This window comes from Rhinatrema bivittatum, chromosome 13, assembly GCF_901001135.1.
Source record: "Rhinatrema bivittatum chromosome 13, aRhiBiv1.1, whole genome shotgun sequence".
In the NCBI taxonomy this organism is placed as follows: domain Eukaryota; kingdom Metazoa; phylum Chordata; class Amphibia; order Gymnophiona; family Rhinatrematidae; genus Rhinatrema; species Rhinatrema bivittatum.
The window spans coordinates 66,862,340-66,882,492 of record NC_042627.1 but is presented as its reverse complement, the minus strand read 5'-3'; the positions used below and the strand labels follow the sequence as shown (position 1 = coordinate 66,882,492).

At 44.4% G+C, this 20,153-nt stretch overlaps 1 protein-coding gene across 2 annotated transcripts in view; it reads right to left on the bottom strand.

The window, feature by feature from the left end:
- Positions 1 to 204: 204 nt before the first annotated feature.
- The window catches only part of LOC115074786 (aminopeptidase Ey-like), a 75,038-nt gene continuing 55,089 nt past the window's right edge, over positions 205 to 20,153 (bottom strand). The window contains exons 15-21 of one of the 2 annotated variants that reach the window (XM_029574611.1): positions 16,571 to 16,718; positions 13,425 to 13,516; positions 11,426 to 11,536; positions 8,824 to 8,991; positions 5,589 to 5,729; positions 4,770 to 4,851; positions 205 to 1,520 (exon numbers count right to left, since the gene is read on the bottom strand). In XM_029574611.1, coding sequence (XP_029430471.1) covers positions 1,359 to 1,520; positions 4,770 to 4,851; positions 5,589 to 5,729; positions 8,824 to 8,991; positions 11,426 to 11,536; positions 13,425 to 13,516; positions 16,571 to 16,718 — 904 coding nt within the window. In that variant the 3' untranslated portion in view covers positions 205 to 1,358. The remainder of the gene's footprint in view (positions 1,521 to 4,769; positions 4,852 to 5,588; positions 5,730 to 8,823; positions 8,992 to 11,425; positions 11,537 to 13,424; positions 13,517 to 16,570; positions 16,719 to 20,153) is intronic. The other variant, XM_029574610.1, reaches the window with a different exon arrangement.

The following is a 20,153-nucleotide window of genomic DNA, read 5'->3' as shown; positions in this document are numbered from 1 at the left end:
AGAACCTAGGTCAGAACCCAGGAGAGCAGAAGGACAGAACCCAGGCCAGAACCCAGGCGAGCAGAAGGACAAACAGCACCTGGAGAAGGCACCACTGTGGTCTCGAAGGCTCATGCACAATATCATCTCTGAATCATTCTTATGTTGCTCTAATAAAAGATATCGCAGCCTACGAAAAAAAATCCAAAGCATTTTAGCAAACTTTTTTTTATTTAAAAAGTACTTTTTTTCACAATCTGTGGAAGGAAAAGGGACACTTTGTTTTGGAGAATGGATATTAGAAGCTGGATAAGAGTAGGCATGAAAGGATTGTAGGCAGGAGGAGGAGGAGGTGAGGCACACTCCAGGTCTCCTCTTCGCATCAGTGGTTTCTGGTTATTTTAGCCAGTTTGAATGGGAACCCAAATATTGACACAGTAAGTTGGAAGACGATGTTAAAGGAGGTGGCCATGGACAGTGTGTGTATTTTCAAACCTGTTTCATGCCACTTTTGATGCCAACACCCACATTTTGTGTTTAAATGAAGCAAGTGGGATTGTTTTGACGACACACGGAAATGAATTTTCCTACCAGCTTAAGGTTATTTAGCACATTTAGATTATTGCCTCCCTCCCTAGCTCCCCCTTCCACAACTCCTCCCTCAAGTGTGGGCAAAAGAATTCATACTGTGAACAACTTGCTTACCTTTCCCTGCATTACAAAAAAAGGAGAAGGGATAGGTCAGGGAGGCAAAGTGCCCACACACACATCACATTTTCAAATCTCTGTGCTTACTTTCGCAGCTTGCACCTGTTTCTTGCTCTGTGCACGTCAGCCTTCATTTTCAAAGGAGTATCCCTTTCAAAATGAATTTGCAGGGCCCATGGAACTGTAAGCCCTGCAGGCAGTCTCGAGACTGCACTCTTAGTTTCTTAGCTCTGTGTCTGACTGTGGGTAAAGTGCATGGAAGGGGCCGCGTGTTTGTAACCAGACTGTTAAACTGGAAAAAAACCTCCATGAGACAGAGCCAAGTATCTCCCCTGAGCTCATCAGAATATCTGGTTTGCCGCACGAGAAAAAAAAAAAATACCACAGGACAAATATATCCCAGTTTGTGAAATGCCCATTTAAGGGATTTGTCAGAATCTAGTCATTAAAAAGAGCAGGTGAATACGGGAAGAAAGAAATGCTCAGTCCCAAGGGATCTGAAGATGTGTGTGAAAGGAGGAAAGCTTTTCTTCTTTTGCTCTAATCCTGGAGATTAGGGAAACGTCAGATTCACATGGTCAGTACAGGGAGCTTCCCCACACCCCTTGTTCTAGCGGCTGCTTGGATTCCCAAATAAAACCACAGGGTTATCAAAATATTTTAAAATGTTTTCAGAGAGAAGCCTTGATTTCTGCATTGAACCAGGCGTGTACAGCTTCCTTGTTCTCCTGCACCCAGTTGATGTTAGCTTTATTTCTCTCCAGGGCCTGATCCAGAGCCCGGGTAGCAGAACCAAAGCCGATATCTTGATTGTCCAACTTAAACTGCTGCAGCTATACAAAAGGAAAGAGAAAAAAAATTTTTTTAGAAAAATCTAACTTTGCTCTTTTCATCCATGCTTTTTCGGATATTTCATCTTGGGTCCTTTCAGAGCAGAGCCAACTGGAAGGAAGAAGGTGCCCTGGACATGTTCAGCTCTGAGTCCAGTCCTATCAGCTTCCCTTCAGAACATGGGCTCTGTCAGCCTCCACTCCCCAGTGTCCTGTGCCTAGGACAGCATAATCGGGAGGACTCTTACTGCCCTGCAATCCAGCCTTGGACCTCCCTCCTGCTGCCACCGCCACTGCCGTCTGCTCCCCCCTAACCTTTAGGTCCAGCAGCAATCCTCAATCTGCCATTGACTCGTGCATGGGAGGTTCACTCTCTTTTCTGGTGCGCGAGTAAAATAAAAAAATGTGCGCCGAAGTTACGCCTATGTTTTTTTACTCACACCTTGTTACATCAGGGTCTCTGATTGCTACCGTAAAGTTTTCCCTAAAAGCATCTCTTTTTCTTTTTGGCATGGTAGATCCTGCCTTCTTCTTCCTGCTCAGTCGGAACAACCCCCTGTTCCTAGTCTGGGCATTGTAACAACAGTCCTGAGGTCAGGAGCCATGCACTAGGGCTGCTACCAGAACCGGCCTCCTGATGTCATCCCTGTGGATGACTACGATTCCTTCCCCCTACTTCCCCCACTTCCCCCCACCCCACTATTGCCACCCACTGTCATTGTCCAGAGGCTGTGAACTCTACCGTTGCAACATCCCTGACCTCAGCCAACCCAGGGAGTGGAAAACCTGATCTGGAAATCGACCCAGGGACCCTCCACACGGCTGTGTGCACCACTACCACTGGATCACTGGGCTGACTGAAAAGGATCTTATTAATGCCAATCGGGGTCCTAGGGGCAGGAAATTTCTTGTATGTCAACAGGACTCTCATTATACGAGATCCAGAAGAGTGGTACTGTAGCAGTACTAGTAAAGGCTGTGGCTGCTCATTTGCACAAGTTAAGGGTTACCCCTAAAAAGCTCCCTGCCTAGGATAAGAAATATCAGCATGACACACGCTCTGCTCCAAAACGTGAGAACATAGGAAACGCCATGCTGGGTCAGAACAAGATCCCCTGAGCCCAGCATTCAATCTTTGATAGTGGCCAGTTTGGATTACAAGTATCCAGTAGATCCCAGTGGCGTAGCCATAGGTGGGCCTGGGTGGGCCATGGCCAACCCACTTTAGGCTCAAACCCACCCAACCAGGGCTGTCTGACCCAGAAGAGGGCCGGAGCCCAAATCACCAATGCCATCTTGGGATCCCATCCCCGTGATGGCGAAGAGAAGGGCCAGAGCAGCAAGGCCATCGTGGGATACCATCCCCGCGGCAGCGGAAGTAGGAGTTTGGCTATGCCTAATTAAAAGGCCCCATGTGTGTTTGTGGGTGAAAATGGGAGCCTGGGGGTATGTGGGAGAGCGAGAGTGGGAGCCTGGACATGTGTATGTGAGTGAGAATGAAAACTTGGGGGTGCATCTGTGTATGTATAAGAATGGGAACCTGGGTGTGCACCTGTGGTGTGTGAGAATGGGAGCGGGGGGGGGGGGGTGTTGAGCGAGTGAGAGTTTGTGTGTGTGTGTGTGTGTGTGTATGGTAGAGCATGTTAGAGTGAGCACACGCACATGTGTGTGTGTTTAGAGACAATGTAAGAGTGAGAGCTTGTGTTTATGGTAGAGAATGTGAGATTGAGAGCTTGTGTGTGTGTGGGTAGAGAATGAGAGAGTGAGAGCTTGGGGGGACAGCATATGGGAGTGTGAGCTAATGTGTATGAGGGAGTCTGTGAGAGAAAGCATGAGTGTGAGTGTGTGTGTGTGTGTGTGTGTGTGTGTGTGTGTGTGTGTGTGAGTGAGTGAGTAGGAGAAGAATCAGAATGAGAAGAGAGACCCTAAAAAGGAATTAGGAAATGACCAGCAAGGGAAAAATGGTAAAAAAAAGACACTGGGGCCAACTGATTAGAAAAATACAAGGATAAGACAACAAAGTTTAAAAACATTATTTTGAAATGTGCATTTCTTATAATTTTGTATTTTGCTCTTTCTTCAGTATTCCACTGTTCAGAGTCTAGTTTCTCAGGCTTTCTATTTTGGTTTTGTCTGCATGTCTCTTATTTCTATATTAGGTAAGGGTCAGCCTCCTTTTTGCCTGTATGTGACTGAAATGCAGTATTTCTGCTATTGTGTAGTTTCTCTGTAGTACTCCAGCTTCTTCTGTTATTCCAGTAGGTGATGTATTAATGTTCTAGGGCCTGGTGTAGTATTTGCATTGTTGCTTTTTCATAAGGTTGCTGTAATTTGAATCCTGAGAGTCATTGCTGTGACTCTATGGTATGGCAAGGTTCTAGATATCTCTTTCTTTGCAGTTTATGTTACTTCACAAAATGTTTAGCAGTGGAGGGATATTTTTTGCTGAGGTGACACCAGAATTTGAATATTTTTTTCATGTTGGTTGTAATGTGAATTGTCCTAGATCTGTTCTGTACCCGTTCTGATGATTAATGCTATTTTATTGTAGTTATGATGATTTCTGGCTTTCTGCGAGGAGGATTCGTGAAAGAATACATTAATTTTTGTTTTATTACATGATTGATTGGATCTGATTATGTTTTCTTTGCTTTTTTACATGATATACTTGTGCACTTATAAACTGCAATAAATATAAAATAAATTAATACAGATTAATAAGGAATTCAGTTTTTCATGCTGGTAAGTACTTGAAATAATTGAGATACAATACTTTAAAGTTTCATGCATGACGCACAACGGCTGTTGCAAACTACCTAGAGAGCCATTGTGGGGTGCAGTATATGGCATTATTTATCAATAAGAATACAATTAGTAGGTCTCAGACCTGCATGCCTACCGCCCACCCGTGTTAACCTTGTGCCCATCCAAAAAAAAGTTCTGGCTATGCCACTGGTAGATCCCAAAAAGTAGACCTGTTTCCTGTTAGTCAGCCCCAGGGATAGCAATAGCTTTCTTCAGTCTGCCTGAGTAATAATGTATGAGGGCCTTTTCCTCCAGGAACTTGCCCCAAACCTTTTTTTAAACCCCTCTGTGCTAGTCGCCTTGATCGTGGCCTCTGGCAACAGATTCCACAGCTCGATTGCAAACGATGCCTCCTCAACCCCCCCCCCCCCCCCCCCGGCCCTCCCCAGTGCTAAGCAAGCTCGATATTCCAATTTTTGTGCAAGATATTTTCAGGAAAACTCTTACCTGCTTCAAGGCAAACTCTGTGGAAAATCTCTGTGTCACTCCTAGGATGAGGGTGGAGAATGAAAAGAAGCTTTCGCCGTAGCTGAACAGGATGGGACAGAATGAAGACAAGATCAGAGTCGATCTCTAACAGCAGACGGCTAATGCCAAAAACCCCTGGTCACAGGCAATCATGGGCACACTAGTATGGCTGAGCTTTGGCAGTGCCAACTCAGTTCCCTCTGAGATTTGTTTACATCCTAGATGGGTCAAGGCTGAGCAGATATTTGGTGTTTGCTAGCAGATTTCTAAGCCATTCTTTGGTTCGGAATTCATTCTTTTCCACCCTTCCTGTTATTGAGAGGAAGTCTCCTACAGTGTTTATTCTCTATGCAAAATTAATGCCGACACAGAGCTGGCATCCTTAGCTCTGCATTTTATGGGGGTAATGTCTAAGATTCCCCGACTTCAGCTAAGCAGAGGAAGGGGATGTTCTATACTTGTGCTCTAACTAGAGCGTCTTACTTAATACATCTCAGTTCTTGGGAACATGACGGAGGCTCACGGTAGCCATCCTTCCAGAACTAACATCCAGGATTTCACTGATTGCCATGCTCTCTCCATCTCTATCTCTCAAAAAACTGCTGCTCAGAAACACGCACACAGATTTCCAAGGGTCCTTCTAAACATATATTCACTGACAGCACTAGAGATAAGTCAGGCTAGTAGAGCTGCGTATCTCAAGACAAACTGGCAAGAACTGAGAGGACTTGTATGGATATTTGCCAGATTCTTTGTCTGAATACCTACTTCCTAGGGTTGCAAAAAATGGGTACTTACGCTGCATAAAGTTTATTCCAGTTAGCTTGGACAAAGTCCCAGGCAAGGCTCTGTCCTACAACATTGCTTGCAATGGCAGTGATGGTGGAAATTGCATCTTGCTTCCGGATTTTTGTGGAATCTAAAGCATATTGGAGATATCTGACAAAGGAAATTGCAATGAATGTAATGTATTAGAACATTAAATTAGCATTAAATAATTTACCTTTTCAGCTCAATTTCAATAATCACAAGATTCCGGTGAGTCGACAAGCATGCAGTCTGGAGGTAATCCTAGACTCAGGCCTATCTTTCGAACCTCATTTGAAGGTATTAATTAAGGCATCATTTTTCAAGCTTCAGTTAATTAAAAAATTGCACCTGTTATTAGACCCACGTGATTTTCACACAGTTCTCCAATGCCTTGTTCTTTGCAGGCTGGACTAATGTAACACTTTGTGTGTGGGTCTTCCTTACTCAACTATATGCCCATGCCAGTTGATCCAGAATGCTGCAGCTCAGTCTGGTTCCAAAATGCGTGATCACATCATTCCAGTCTTAGTTGATTTGCCTTGGCTCCCCATTAAATGGTGGATACTCTATAAAGCTCGCAGTGATTATTTTTAATTTGCTATATTATGATCATGATTTCTGGGTGAATTTGATATTGAAGGTGTATAGACCTCCTAAGATCCTTGAGATCTGCCCAGAAGAATTTACTAAAAGTCCCATAGATTAAGCTTGCACATCTATACATCAAAAGAGATCAAGCCTTCTTTGCATGAGGACCTATTTTGTAGAATTCCCTATCAGATTTCATATGGATAGAGCTATCTACAAAAGTTTTTAAGAAGGCTTTAAAAGCTTATTTTTTCTGGAAGGCCTTTGGCAATGAGCAAGGACACTTGTACTGATCCTGTTTTCTTTTTACATTAATTATTATTTATGTTTTATTATGTATGTATTATTGTTAGCTGCTATGACATTTTTTATATGTATGTGGGTTATAAATTTTAATAAACTGTAAACTGCAAACAGAAACGAGCTAGCTTGAATTGGGAATAAACAAGCTGGTGTGGTAAGCTATTATGATAGACAAAGAAGTGCGCAGGTGCCAGCCCACCTCACCATCCCAAGGTTCGGCACGGCTGGCGCAGACCCGTTGGGGTCCCGAGCCCTTCCAGCGGCTCCTGAGCCCACCCAGCGACATCGGACAGCCCGGCACAGATGGTCCCCAGAGTGGCGACCTGCGCGGCCTTCCCCCGACCTACAGGACCGCCCCAAAGTCTACAAAGGCGCAGGCGCCAACCCCAGGTGCTGCGCGCTGGGTGTCGCGCGCCTAAGGAGCGCACTAAGGGCTCCTTAGTGCGCCCCTTTGTGCTGCCTTGACTGCCTAAGTCAATAGCTTCCTGGACTCAGCAACATTCCCATCACCTCCCCCACCCCCCCTTTTCCCAGCCAGCACCACTCCAAAACCCCTAACTACCCAGTAACACATCCAACTCCACCTACTCCACAATCCCCATCCCCCCTCCAAATAATACCCAAGCCAACATCCACCTTGGAACCACCCAGGAAAATACCCATTCTGCCTCGCAACAGATTCAAAAAAACACCAACAATGCCCACCACGAACAGACCACAAAGACTCCTCACAATACCCATCCTCCCTCACTCTCACATCACTACCCTCACAATTTTATCACTAATCCTAGTCAATGCTCAATCCATTGCAAAAAAACTACCAATCCTCTACGACATTCTCATCGACAACCACCCTGACATCTGTTGTGTAACTGAATCCTGGCTGAAAGAATCCAACACAGCCCTTATAAATCAACTGCCCAAGGCACTATATGACATCTACTCTTTGCCCAAAAAAAAAAAAAAGAAAGGTGGTGGTCTCCTATTTATAGCCCAAAAAAAATACAAATTCAGATTCTATAATATCAACTTACCACCTCTCTTTGAAATCGTTCTCTTCAAATCTAAAAACATACAAGTCATACTACTATATGCCCCACTCGGACTCCTAAAGCATGACCTATCATCCCTGATTGAAGCCATAACAAACAACATGAACACGAACACTCCATCCATAATTCTAGAAGACTTCAACCTCAATAGTAAAAACCCCAACCCAAAGATCAGGCCACACTAGGGTTGAGCTCAAACAACCACCCTCTGCCACAGATCTCCCATGGTCGGACCACAAACTCATAGAAACATAGAAATGACGGCAGAAGAAGACCAAACAGCCCATCCAGTCTGCCCAGCAAGCTATGCACTCTTTTTTTTTTTTTTTTCCTCTTACTTGTTACGCTTGGCTCTTAGTACCTTTTAGTTCTATTTCCTTTCCACCCCACCATTAATGTAGAGAGCAGTGTTGGAACTGCATCTAATTGAATATGTAGCTTAGTTAGGGGTAGTAACCGCCTCAATAAGCAAGCTACACCCATGCTTTTGTTTACTCGACTATGTAATTCAGTCCTTGTTGGTTGTTGTCTATATATAGATCCTCTTTTCTACATTGCCCCTGCCGTTGAAGCAGAGAGCTATGCTGGATATGTGTGAAGTATCAGACTTTCTCCCCTGCCGTAGAAGCAGAGAGCTATGCTGGATATGTGTGAAGTATCAGACTTTCTCCCCTGCCGTTGAAGCAGAGAGCTATGCTGGATATGCATTGAAAGTAAAGTACCAGGCTTATTTGGTTTGGGGGTAGTAACCGCCGTAACAAGCAAGCTACACCCCGCTTTTTTGTGAATGCAAATCCTTTTTTTTTTTCCACATTTCCTCTTACCGTTGAAGCTTAGAGCAATGTTGGAGTCGCATTAACCGTATGTATGTATATTGAATAAGGGTATTATCTCCAGGTAGTAGCCTTCATTCCCGCGAGCCACCCCCTCTTCATTCACGTCCTATAGACTTTATGGATCCACAGTGTTTATCCCACGCCCCTTTGAAGTCCTTCACAGTTCTGGTCTTCACCACCTCCTGTGGAAGGGCGTTCCAGGCATCCACCACCCTCTCTGTGAAGAAATATTTCCTGACATTGGTTCTGAATCTTCCTCCCTGGAGCTTCAGCTTGTGACCCCTGGTTCTGCTGATTTTTTTCTGATGGAAAAGGTTTGTCGTTGTCTTTGGATCGTTAAAACCTTTCAAGTATCTGAAAGTTTGAATCATATCACCCCTGCTCCTCCTTTCCTCCAGGGTGTACATATTTAGATTCTTCAATCTCTCCTTGTTCCCCCCTCACCTGTTTAAGATCCAGGGCTCGCTGTTGCAGGCCAAAGCCATTCGGAGCTTATCCGCCTCTGCTGCCACGGTGGCCTTCCGGAACATTTCCCAGGCAAAGTCCCACTCCTCTTCCCCGCCCGTTGCGATGGCGCTGCAGTAAATGGAGGACCTCAGATTGGGGTGAATGCTAAGGGAAGGAAGGAGAATATTTGTTAGTAAGGCGGTTCGATGCCGCGTGACCTCACAGATGAAATTCCCCCCGTACGATCACTAAGGAGCAGAAACAGGGGGGGGGGGGGTGCAATTTTCAAAGAGCCAGTCGCAGATTCTGCAGGTGCTCTTAACGCGCACATTTTATGCAAATTTTCAAAGTACCTGCGCTGTGTCTCTTGGAAACTTAGCAGAAAGCAGGTGCATTTAAAGCAGCCACGTACTTTGCGCTCTCCCTTCTGTACGGGGCGGCTCGGGAAGGAAATAGCGCGCGCACTCGAACAAATGTTACGTAGATGCCCTATTTCACTCCCTCCACCTGCTTGCACCTCTGGGGATGCCCCCTCGCAGCCCGGCTAAATCCACTGAAGATCGCACTTCCTTCTAAGCTGGCCAGAGGAGGACAAGTTTCAGACGAGTCATTTTACTGGGGCTTTGAAATTTGTCCCTCAACGGGGGCAATCGCGTGCTATTTTTGATAATTAGTACGTAGAAAACTGCTTATTTGCATAGGGCCCGATTCACCGAGCTGTCTTCCCATCGATACAAAATGGGGAAAAAAGCTTTAGTGAATCTGGACCTTGGTTTTCTAAACATAGGGCAAACAACACTTCGTTTTCAAACAGAGAGAGCGCAGACTTTTTTTAAAGGAGTCTGTGCAGAAACAGGACTCGGCAAACCGGCTGCAGACGGGACCTTTTCACTGGGCCGGCTCGCTGCATCCGGGCCGCGCATTCCGGAGCTCGGCTCCCCTTCATCAGGTCAGCGAGGGAGCGGCGCGGCCACTCTGGCTGCAATCAGCGCCTCATGCCTAGCCGGCAGTGTGCCGTTCACACCCAGTGCAACCTCGCTGCTTCCTCACCGACCTGAGGAAGGGAGGCGTGAGTGCATTCGTTTAAGCCCAATAACAAGGTCTCACCCACAGCTTGTTTGCAGGCCCTTATTTCTACGTGTTCAATTGGACTAACATGGCAGCCGCAATGCGTTGCTAAAGTGGAGCTAACATTAAGAAGTTCTTTGTTTTTTTTATTATTTTTTTTTTCTCTCATTATCGCATGGTTTCTCTCCCGACAGTTCTGCTGAAATGTGGCTGGTGCAGACTGTCGTCATGACGCGGGCTCCCACAATCTGTGGCCGGTCTGCATCTTTCGTTCTTTCGCGTGACACGGTCGTCGTGCAAAGAGGCCCAGCACTCGCATCATGGGAGTTTCGTGGTAACTGGATGGGCAGAACGCTTCCAGCATAACCTTACGAAAGCCGCTGCCAGACAGCAGAAGGCCCCCTGCCTGCCTGGAGCCCATGCAACGCCGAGTCCTTGTCCTAGGAGACGTAAAATCTCGTGCCAGAAAGAAAACACCTGCTAAATCTTGCACAATGTATCCTGGGCACAAGCTAACAAGAGATTCTTTTTTTTTTATTTTGCTCTTCCCGAATGTGCGTGGGATGCACAGAGGCTCCTGCTGATTCTGCATCACTCGCACGTTTCAGAATAGCAAGGAACATGGGGGGGGGGGGGTTTGTCCCTTTTGCCTGGCGGTTTCCTCTAGCTTTTTTGCGCTGCCAGCCTCCACGAGCCTTCATTTGCTACTGCCTGGCGCTATGTCTCCTATTTGTATATCTCTCTCTCCTAACTCAGCCCCGCTGTTGCAGAGACAACCCTTGGCCAGGGGGCCACAAGCCATGACTCCCTCAAGAACAAGGCTAATGTGGACCCAAAGTTTGGCCACTGGGTGTCACTGTTGAGCAACGGCTGAGACTCCCCCCCCCCCCCCCCCCAGGGGCTGTGAACGTTGCCTCTGCAGCATTCCCCAGCCCTGGCTGACTCAGAAGCCCGGCCTGGAAATCATACCCAGGTCCTCCCCATGGCAGTGCACAGCTCATGAGAGCTTCTGTTTAAGAGAATGATGAGTATTAAGCCTGCAGAATTAAACTAACGATCGGCCAAACACAGGCCCTGATGAAGCACCAAAACACGATTTGTGTTGGGTTGGCGTTTTTGACTGCAACAATTTTACAAAGCAGATAATATATACAGAGAAGTGCTGATTTTTCTAGAAACTCTTTTTTATATGCAAAAAAATTATTTTTGAAAAATGTTTTGCGACCTATGATTAAAAGTGTTTGAGCAGTATAACATCTGAGTGGTTGACACAATGCTTGTGTAACCGCTAATTAGTAAGATCCCATACAGTCTTCAGATTTATGATGGTCTCCAAGAGGTTATCAATAATAACACTGTGTGCTTCATACCAAGTAGAGTTACCCATGGGCTTTTTTTTTTTTTTTTTTTTTAAATAGTGATATACTTTGCCATGGAGGATTAGATTTATTGCCAGAAAGACAGCAAGCCACTCCTGAGGAATACATTTTTCATAGTGAAATGGATATTGACAAATTAAAAATGCACTTACGGGTTATCATTGGAATTATTCATCCACTTCTTGAATAAGTCAGAAGCCAGTGTCTGACACTCTTCTAGATCATTGGAACACGCCAAGCTGATGGCATTCACCTCATTATACCTAATCGGGAAAAGGAAAACTGTTACAGAATTGGATAGCAATTGATGGGACAGAACAGCTTTCTAGGTTTAAGCACTAATTCATAAAAAACAGAGCAGGGTAGGGTAGCTTGTCCATCCACATCTCCTGCTCATTTTATAGCCCCTTCCTCTTCCTCACAGATCTTCTGTGCTTCTTCCAGGCTTCCATGAGCTCTAACACCGTCCCTGCTTCACCCGTCTCCACTGGGAGGCCTTTCCCATGCGTCCACCACCCTCTCCATAAAGAAATACTGCAGAGTCTACCCCCATTCACTCCCATCCCATAACCCAGAGCCTCCTTTCCATTGAAAGAGACCCCCCCCCCGTCCTGTGCATGGGAACCTTGGAGATATTGAAATGTCTCTATCAGGCTCCCCTTCCCTCCTCTCCTTCACAGTACATACATTTAGATCTTTAAGTCTGTCCCCCCATATGCTGACCATTTTAGTAGCCTCCCTCCGGACCAGCTCCATCCCGCTGATATCCGTTTCACAGTGTGGTTTCCAGGACAGTACACAGTACTCCAAATGAGGTCTCACCAGGGACTATCATGGGCACAGTATCACCCCCCTCCTGCTATGCTCCCAAGCATCCTTCTGGGTTTCGCCATTGCTTTTTCTACCTGTTTGGCCTCCTTAAGATCATCAGACGCGATCACTTCCAGATCCAGGGATGTGCTTTTGCTTGATACGAAATATTACATTTTAACTACATTTCTCATTTTATTCAAGTTTGTAAAACAAAACTAAAGACGAATGAAATTTTGTTTTCCTTTTGTTTGCTTTCAAGACGTCGCCATCTCTGGACTTGCCCGCCCCCTCCTCCTCCTCCCGCTGAGAATAAAATATCGCCGGTGCTGCAAAACGTTTTAAATTCAATTGCCCCTGGGCCTTCCCCTCTCCCTCCTCCACTTTCCCAGACCCCAGGGTTGGGGGATTAAGAGACTTGTGGCAGACAGAGCGCTGGGATTGAGAGAGAGAGAGCGATACTGGTGGGGATGAGGGGGAGGTCCCCGTGGATTTTGATTCCTTGGTGCGTGAAGGGTTGGGGTCAGCCCTGTAGTAGGCTACGTTCTGACTGTGTGGGACATGAATCTTTGCAGGTCATTGCCTAATGGCAAAATCAGCCCCATGTATGAGGGCAAATAATAGCAAATCCTAGCCGACATATTACCATGTCTTTTTTAACATGCCTATCAACCACCGCCCATAGACGCTACACTTTTTGTGCACGTGACCTACAAATTCTGAGAGCTGAATCAGCTGAAGAATAACATTAGAAAATGCTTCTTCACAGAAAGGGCCGTGCGTACGTGGAGCCCCCTTCCTGTTGAGGTGGCAGAGGCAAAAAATAAAAAAAGTATAAGAAATCAAGAAGGCGTGGGACAGGCACAAATGGAAGGACATCAGATGGCAAGGGTCTATGGCACTGTATCAAGAAGCAAACGGAGCAGATGAGATGCAGGCCTGGATTTGCCAACAGGCAAGCTAGACCTGTGACTAGGGCGGCCAGAATCTGAAGATTTATTGCCTTCCAACTGCTCTGAATCTTACTCAGCAGAGAACAGCCCCTTCCCGTCCCATTCCCAGCCCTTCTCAGGCAACGTGCAAAAAAGAGGAGGAGGGGGAGGCGATGATGCTCGAGTAGAGAGCAGAGCAAAGAAGAGCTGCTCTGCTCTGCTCCCTGATCCAACCCCTCCCCCTCCTTTCCAGTGGGGGCTCAAAAACCTAAATCCATCCTCTTCTGCTGTCATGCTCTACGTTTGTATGAACTGTGTGTGACAGGTCTGGTCCATCCTGCGCAACCGGCGAGATTTTTACAAGACACCTGAGAACTGAAACAAGAGGCATTTTATCCTGGAAACTTACTGCTCCATCATTCCACTGGGGCGAGTTGTCCAATCATTTGTCAGTTCTTTAAAAGACTGGAACAAGGGGATGACTTGTTTTCTCAAATATTTCTGTTTAAAAGGAAATAAAATAAAATGGCTTTCAGTGTGATTTCGTAGGAAATAAACCCAAATCATTTTATTACAGTGAACTATTAAGATGAATTGAACAATATCAAATTAATGAGCTAAATTTCACAAGGGAGGGGTAAAAAGTTACAGAAAAAAGAATGAAGAAAAGATAGAGATAGGGATCATCCTGGTGTATCCTCTCTCTTTCTGACAGACAACAGACAAATAGGATTTTCCAGTGCATCATAAATCTTAGAATATAACTTATCTACATTTAATTATATCAAAGACTCTTAGAATTAAATGCACTGAACTATTTTCCCATAGACACAAATGAGAAAACCCTTCCTTGGGGTCATGGTGCAGTAACTTGGCTGGTCGTGGCTCGGGAAACAGCTGGTGGGGTAAAGGTGGTAGACTCTGGCTGTTTCCATACATACGGGCCGATACAGTAAACCACGCGGGAGAGCCGGCGAGCGCCCGCTCTCCCTGCGCACGCACAGGCCACTCTCCTGTGCGCGCGATTCAGTAACTTAATTTATTTAAATTAGGGCCCGCGGTAAAAAGAGGTGCTAGGGACACTAGTGCGCCCCTAGCACCTCTTTTTTTGACGGAAGCAGCGGCTGTCAGCGAGTTTGACAGCCGACGCTCAATTTTGCCGGCATCGGTTCTCAAACCCGCTGACAGCCACGGGTTTGGAAACCGGACACTGGCAAAATTGAGCGTCCGGTTTTCAACCCACGAGCCGCGGGCCCATTTTAAATTTTTATTTTTTTTTTATTTTTAACTTTTGGGACCTCCGATTTAATATCGCCATGATATTAAGTCGGAGGGTGCACAGAAAAGCAGTTTTTACTGCTTTTCTGTGCACTTCCCCGGCACCGGCAGAAATTAACGCCTACCTTTGGGCAGGCGTTAATTTCTGAAAGTAAAATGTGCAGCTTGGCTGCACATTTTACTTACTGTATCGCGCGGGAATACCTAATAGGGCCATTAACATGCATTTGCATGTTGCGGGCGCTATTAGTTTCGGGGGGGGGGGGGGGGGTTGGACGTGCATTTTCAACGCGCTATTACCCCTTACTGAATAAGGGGTAAAGCCAACGCGTCGAAAACGCGCCTCCACCTGAGCGCACTGTACTGTATCGGCCTGATAGAATTTTATTTACAAAAACAGAAAAAATAAACAGCTTCCAAAGGCTGCTTACCTCAGCAGACCTTCCTTGCAGTTCCAAAAGCATCAAATATAAGTCATCTAGCAGTACTCTGGCTTCCTGCCTATGCCCTGGGGCCTCCCTAACTCTTCTGGGACCTGACTCCTTATAGTATGGTGAGGGGTGCCTCCTTTCACCCAGAATCCCTTGTGGGGCTGATCCTTAAGGAAGACTGGGCTAGTTAGCTGTGGCCGGTCCCTTAAGGTGGTTTGAGGCAGTTAGTGTAGCTGGATTCAAAAAAGGTTTGGATAAGTTCTTGGAGGAGAATTCCATTAATGGCTATTAATCCATTTTACTTAGGGAATAGCCACTGCTATTAATTGCATCAGTGGCATGGGATCTTCTTAGTGTTTGGGTAATTGCCAGGTTCTTGTGGCCTGGTTTTTGGCCTCTGTTGGAAACAGGATGCTGGGCTTGATGGACCCTTGGTCTGACCCAGCATGGCAATTTCTTATGTTCTTATGTTCCTGCACACTCCCTCACACATGGGTATTTTGTAATCATTTTGATTTTTTTTTTTTTTTTAATCATTTGAAAATGAGGAAATCCAAACTATGAAATTCCATTGAAAAGGGATATCTTTTTATTTATTTATTTATTTAAAAAATATTTCTATACCGGACTTCATAAATGGGATTCATATCAGGCCGGTTTACATGGAACAAGGGGAAAACCAGAGTAACCAAACAAGAAGGCCGAAACAAGCAAAGTTACAATATAACAAGGGGATTGAACTTGGGAGCTATAGTAGCTAGGAAGAGGAGAGATAGGAATTAACTACATATAAATCATATAAGATAGGTTATAAGATTAATAAACATTCAGTTCCTTTTTGCCATCATTTAACTACTTTTCAACCAATTTGGAGCAAATAGATGCATAGCTAGTACAGGGAGAGAGTGAGTTTAAGTCAACAATAAGGCCAATATTCAATAGGCCGTTTAGTGGACAAGATATCTGGTTAAGTTTAGCTGGATAACTTGTCGCGTATATTCAGCGGGATAAACATCCCGCTGAATATATTTGCTTAAAAGTTACTCGGCTACTTGTAGTCGGATAACTTAAAAACATAAACGGCTATGTTTGAATATAGCCATTTAGGTTTTTAACTTATACCGCCTTATGTGGCCGGATAACTTGCTGTTTTCCCGGATCTCTTCAAAAGATATCAGGGTAAGCAGCGCTTTTGCCTGAAACCTGAAAAGGAAACAAAATATCCATAGAACCCCCAAGAATTAAAGGAGCCTATGTCACCCCCTCCCCCTACGTAATATCAAAGATGCCTTATCGGGTTTTGTAATCCTCCTCCACACATCTTTAAATTTAATGAAGCCGTTGTGCCCCCTCCCCCACCCCAGACAAACCCCCCCCCCCCCCTTCTTCAGAAGAACCGGTGAGGCCATGCCCTCCCCCCTTTACCAATCTAATTAACCTCTCCCTGCCACATCCCAACATCCTGGCCCTTACCCCCCACTTCCCGAGCTGAAAAATCCCCTCCCGGCGAGGTCCAGCGCAGCTTCTCTCAAAGCGTACACCACACGGTGCCCTAGTGTGAACCTGGTGTATAACTTAGCCGGATAAGTGCCTGACTATGCCAACTACGTCATCCAGACGGATAACGTGACACAGCCAAATATAAGCTCAAGAACATGCGCATATTCAAATCAGTATCCGCTGAAGGAGAAGCCATGCTTGGAAGAGCACGCTTAAATCCGTAATTACTTCCCAGGAAGTGCAAATACCTTTACTCTGTAATAGCATAGCCTTATTAGTTCCTGGGCATGTTATAATATAAAATATAAAATATAAATATCAAATCATACAAGATATGACACCCTACCTTCATTGGTCCATAAACTTCACAACGGTCAAACATCAGTCGGAAGTAGTTCAGGCTTCCTATAGTGGTCTGCCAGGGCATGTACTCCGTGTCGTTAATGAGAAATTTGGTAGTCTCCAATGCCATTGTTGTATTTATATATTTAGCCCTGAAACAAATTAGATACATTACTACAAATGAAAACATGCAGACTTTTCTTTTTCTCAGTTTTTGCTCCATGTAATGACCCTTCTAGCCAGATGCCTGAGCTGCTGTGACTCGTATTTCCCTGCTAGAGCTGATCGACCACTGGAGAAGAACTCTGTCAAGCTGAACCCCTAATCAGTGCTGAGCTGCATGCCGGGGCTCCTCCTGTACTGGCGGCTTTTTTTTCCTCCAACAGGGGGCGACATTCACTAGATGCACAGCAGTAGCTCATTGGCTGGTTTATTAAGAACATAAGAAGTGCCTTGCTAGGTCAGACCAAGATCCATCAAGCCCAGCATTCTGCCTCTGACATTGGCCAGTCTAGTTCACAAGTACCCGTCAGATCCCCAGGGATAAGCGCTGGCTTTCCCAAGTCTCCCTGCCTAATAACTGTTTATGGACTTTTCCTTCAGGAACTTGTCCCATCCTCTTTTGAACCCCACTAGGTTAGGTGCCTTGACCACGTCCTCTGGCAACTGATCCCATAGCCTGATGTGCGCAGAGTGAGAAAATACTTCCTATGATTTGTTTTAAATCTGCCGGTTGCTGATTTCATGGATTGTTCCTTAGTCCTAGTGTTATTGAAAAGGGTAAATAACCTTCCCCCTGTTCCACCCTACTCATGGTTTTATAAATCTCAGTCATATCCTCTCTCATTTATCTCTTCTCCAAACTAAAGACCCTAATCTACTTAGCCTTTCCCCCAAGGGAGATTTTGCATCTCTTCTATCATTTTTGGCACCCTTCTCTGTAGCTTTTCTATGTCCCGTATATCTTTTTTGAGATGAGGTAACCAGAAATGCACACAATACTCAAGGTGCGATTGTACCATTGATTAAATCAAAGGCATTATGATATTCTCAGTTTTGTCCTCTATTCCTTTCCAAATAATTCCTAACATTCCGTTTGCCTTTTTGACCTTCACCGCACACTGAGCCGAAGATGTCAAGGTATTGTCCACAAGGACTCCAGGGTCCTTTTCCTAGGGGGTGACTCCTAACATGGAACCCAGCATCATGTACTTGTAGTTGAGATTATTTTTCTCTACGTGCTTTACTTTGCACTTTTACACGTTAAATTGCATCTGCCATTTAGACGCCCAGTTTCCTAGTCTCACATGGTCCATATGCAGTTCCTTGCAATCTGCTGCTGTTTTAACAACTCGAAACAATTTTGTATCTTCTGAAAACGTGGTCACCCCAACCCTTGCTATTCCTTTCTCTCCAGATCATTTATGAATATGCCTAATAGCACAGGTCCTGTCAGACCCCTGGCTCACTCTACTAACAAGCTTTCTCCATTCGGAAAACTGACCATTCAGTCCCAGCCTCTGTGTCCTGTCTTTTATCCATGGGATAGGGTCTCCTATCCCATGGTTTCCCAGTTTCCCGAGGAGTCTTCTCATGTCTATCAATCTGATTTATTACGTCCTCCAGTTTTAAGGTGATTTTGTTTAGTCGCTCAGAGTCACCACCATCAAAAAAAACAAAACGTTTCTGCTGAGGGTACGACCCCGACATCCTCCTCAGTGAAGACAGGCAAACAAATAGATTTGTTTTCTTATTTCCTTGTCCTCCCTGAGCACCCCCTTTTACTCCTAGGACATCTGGTAACCCAACTGAGCCCCTCACGGGCTTTTCGTTTAAATGTACTTGAAAAAGGTTTTATTACTTGTTTTTACCTCTCTGGTAAGCTTCTTTTCAAATTTCTTCTTGATCATCTGTAATTACTTTTTTTTTTTACATCTAATTTGCCAGTGCTTATGCTTTTCCCTATTTTCCTCACTTGGTTATGCTTTCCAGATTTAGAACGATGCCCTTTGCACTTCACTTTTAAACCACGCTGGCAGTAGTTTGGCTTTCCTTCTATTTCTTTTAATACAAAGAATACATTTTGTCTGGGCCTCAAGGATGGAAATTTTAAACAACGTCCACACCTCCTGCAAGTTTTTAACCTTGTGAATTGCTTCATTTAGTTCTTTTTTTCCTAACAAACTTCCTCATTTTACCATAGTCTTCCTTTTTATGGTTAAATGCTACTGCAATAGTTTTCCTTAGTATTTGCTCCAGTGATTATATCAAATTTAATTACATTATGATCCACCACCTTTACAACTTGTACCAGATACTGTGTTCCACTGAGAGCTATAGCTAATGCATTTCCCTTTCTGGCTGGTTCCATGACCAGCTGCTCCATGAAGCAGTCATTCATGGCATCTAGATATCAGATTTACCGAATCAATAATTGACGTCTCCCATTATTATCATGTTACCCACTATACTAAGCAGTCTAATCTCCATTAGAGATTAGCATTTTACAGAATTTCCTCATCCTGGTCCGGTGAGTGATAAGATATCCCCACTACTATACTCTTTCCTTTGACCTTTGTAATTTCTATCCATAAGAATTCCAGAGTGCAGTTTTTTTCCTTCAAAACTTTTATCCTGCTTGATTCTATGCTATCCTTAACATATAGTGCCTCTCCTCCACTCACTTTAAGTGCCCTGTCATGTCGATATAATTTGTACTCTGGTATCACAGTGTCCCATTGGTTATCTTTCTTTCACCAGGTCTCTGAGATGACTATTATGTCTATATTTCCCTTTAGTGCCATACCTTCTAATTCCCCAGTCTTATATTTTAGACTTCTGGCATTTGCATACAGAAAAGTGAAAATAGGTTTATTTGTATTTCTATTTTAATATGTACCCAGAACCTGCTTATTATCAAATGATACAGTTAGTTTGGACTCGTTTTTATATGTGTTCTCTGTATTTAAAAAATATCTGTGTTTTTTCAGCTTTTACAACCACCTCTCTATCAGGTCATACTAAATTACTTGGCTTGCCAATATCGTTTGAAGATACCTCCCAGTATTGCAATTCTTATGTTCTTTTGATTGTTAAATTAGCCTTCCAGTGATAACAATTATCTATGTTAGATAAGTTACTAAAGTCCATCAGCTCAGACAGAGCTAAATGGTAGAGCTTATTAGCCTTCTCCTCTATTGATTCAAGCACACACATGGCAGAATATTAAACTTGATAAGAAAATCTGAATAAAAACAGTGAATCAACAGGTACAATTTTTGACAATTAAAACATTAAACTTACCAGGCATGGAACAAATTCATCTTGTCTTTTGTATAATAGAATATATAAAAATGTAATTTTCACCAGCAAAGGGAATACATAATGTGAAATCTTTTATTTTCAGACAGGGGCATCTAACATGGCTAAGAAACTACTTCTCTCAATATATCATTGAACCTGTGGACTTAATATGTATAACCCAAGAGGAGAATAAAGACAGAGGTGATATGATGGAGTCATTCAAATACCTCAGGCAGAAGTACAAGAGGTCATGGTATGGGTGGCATGTTCTAGAATAAAAGGTC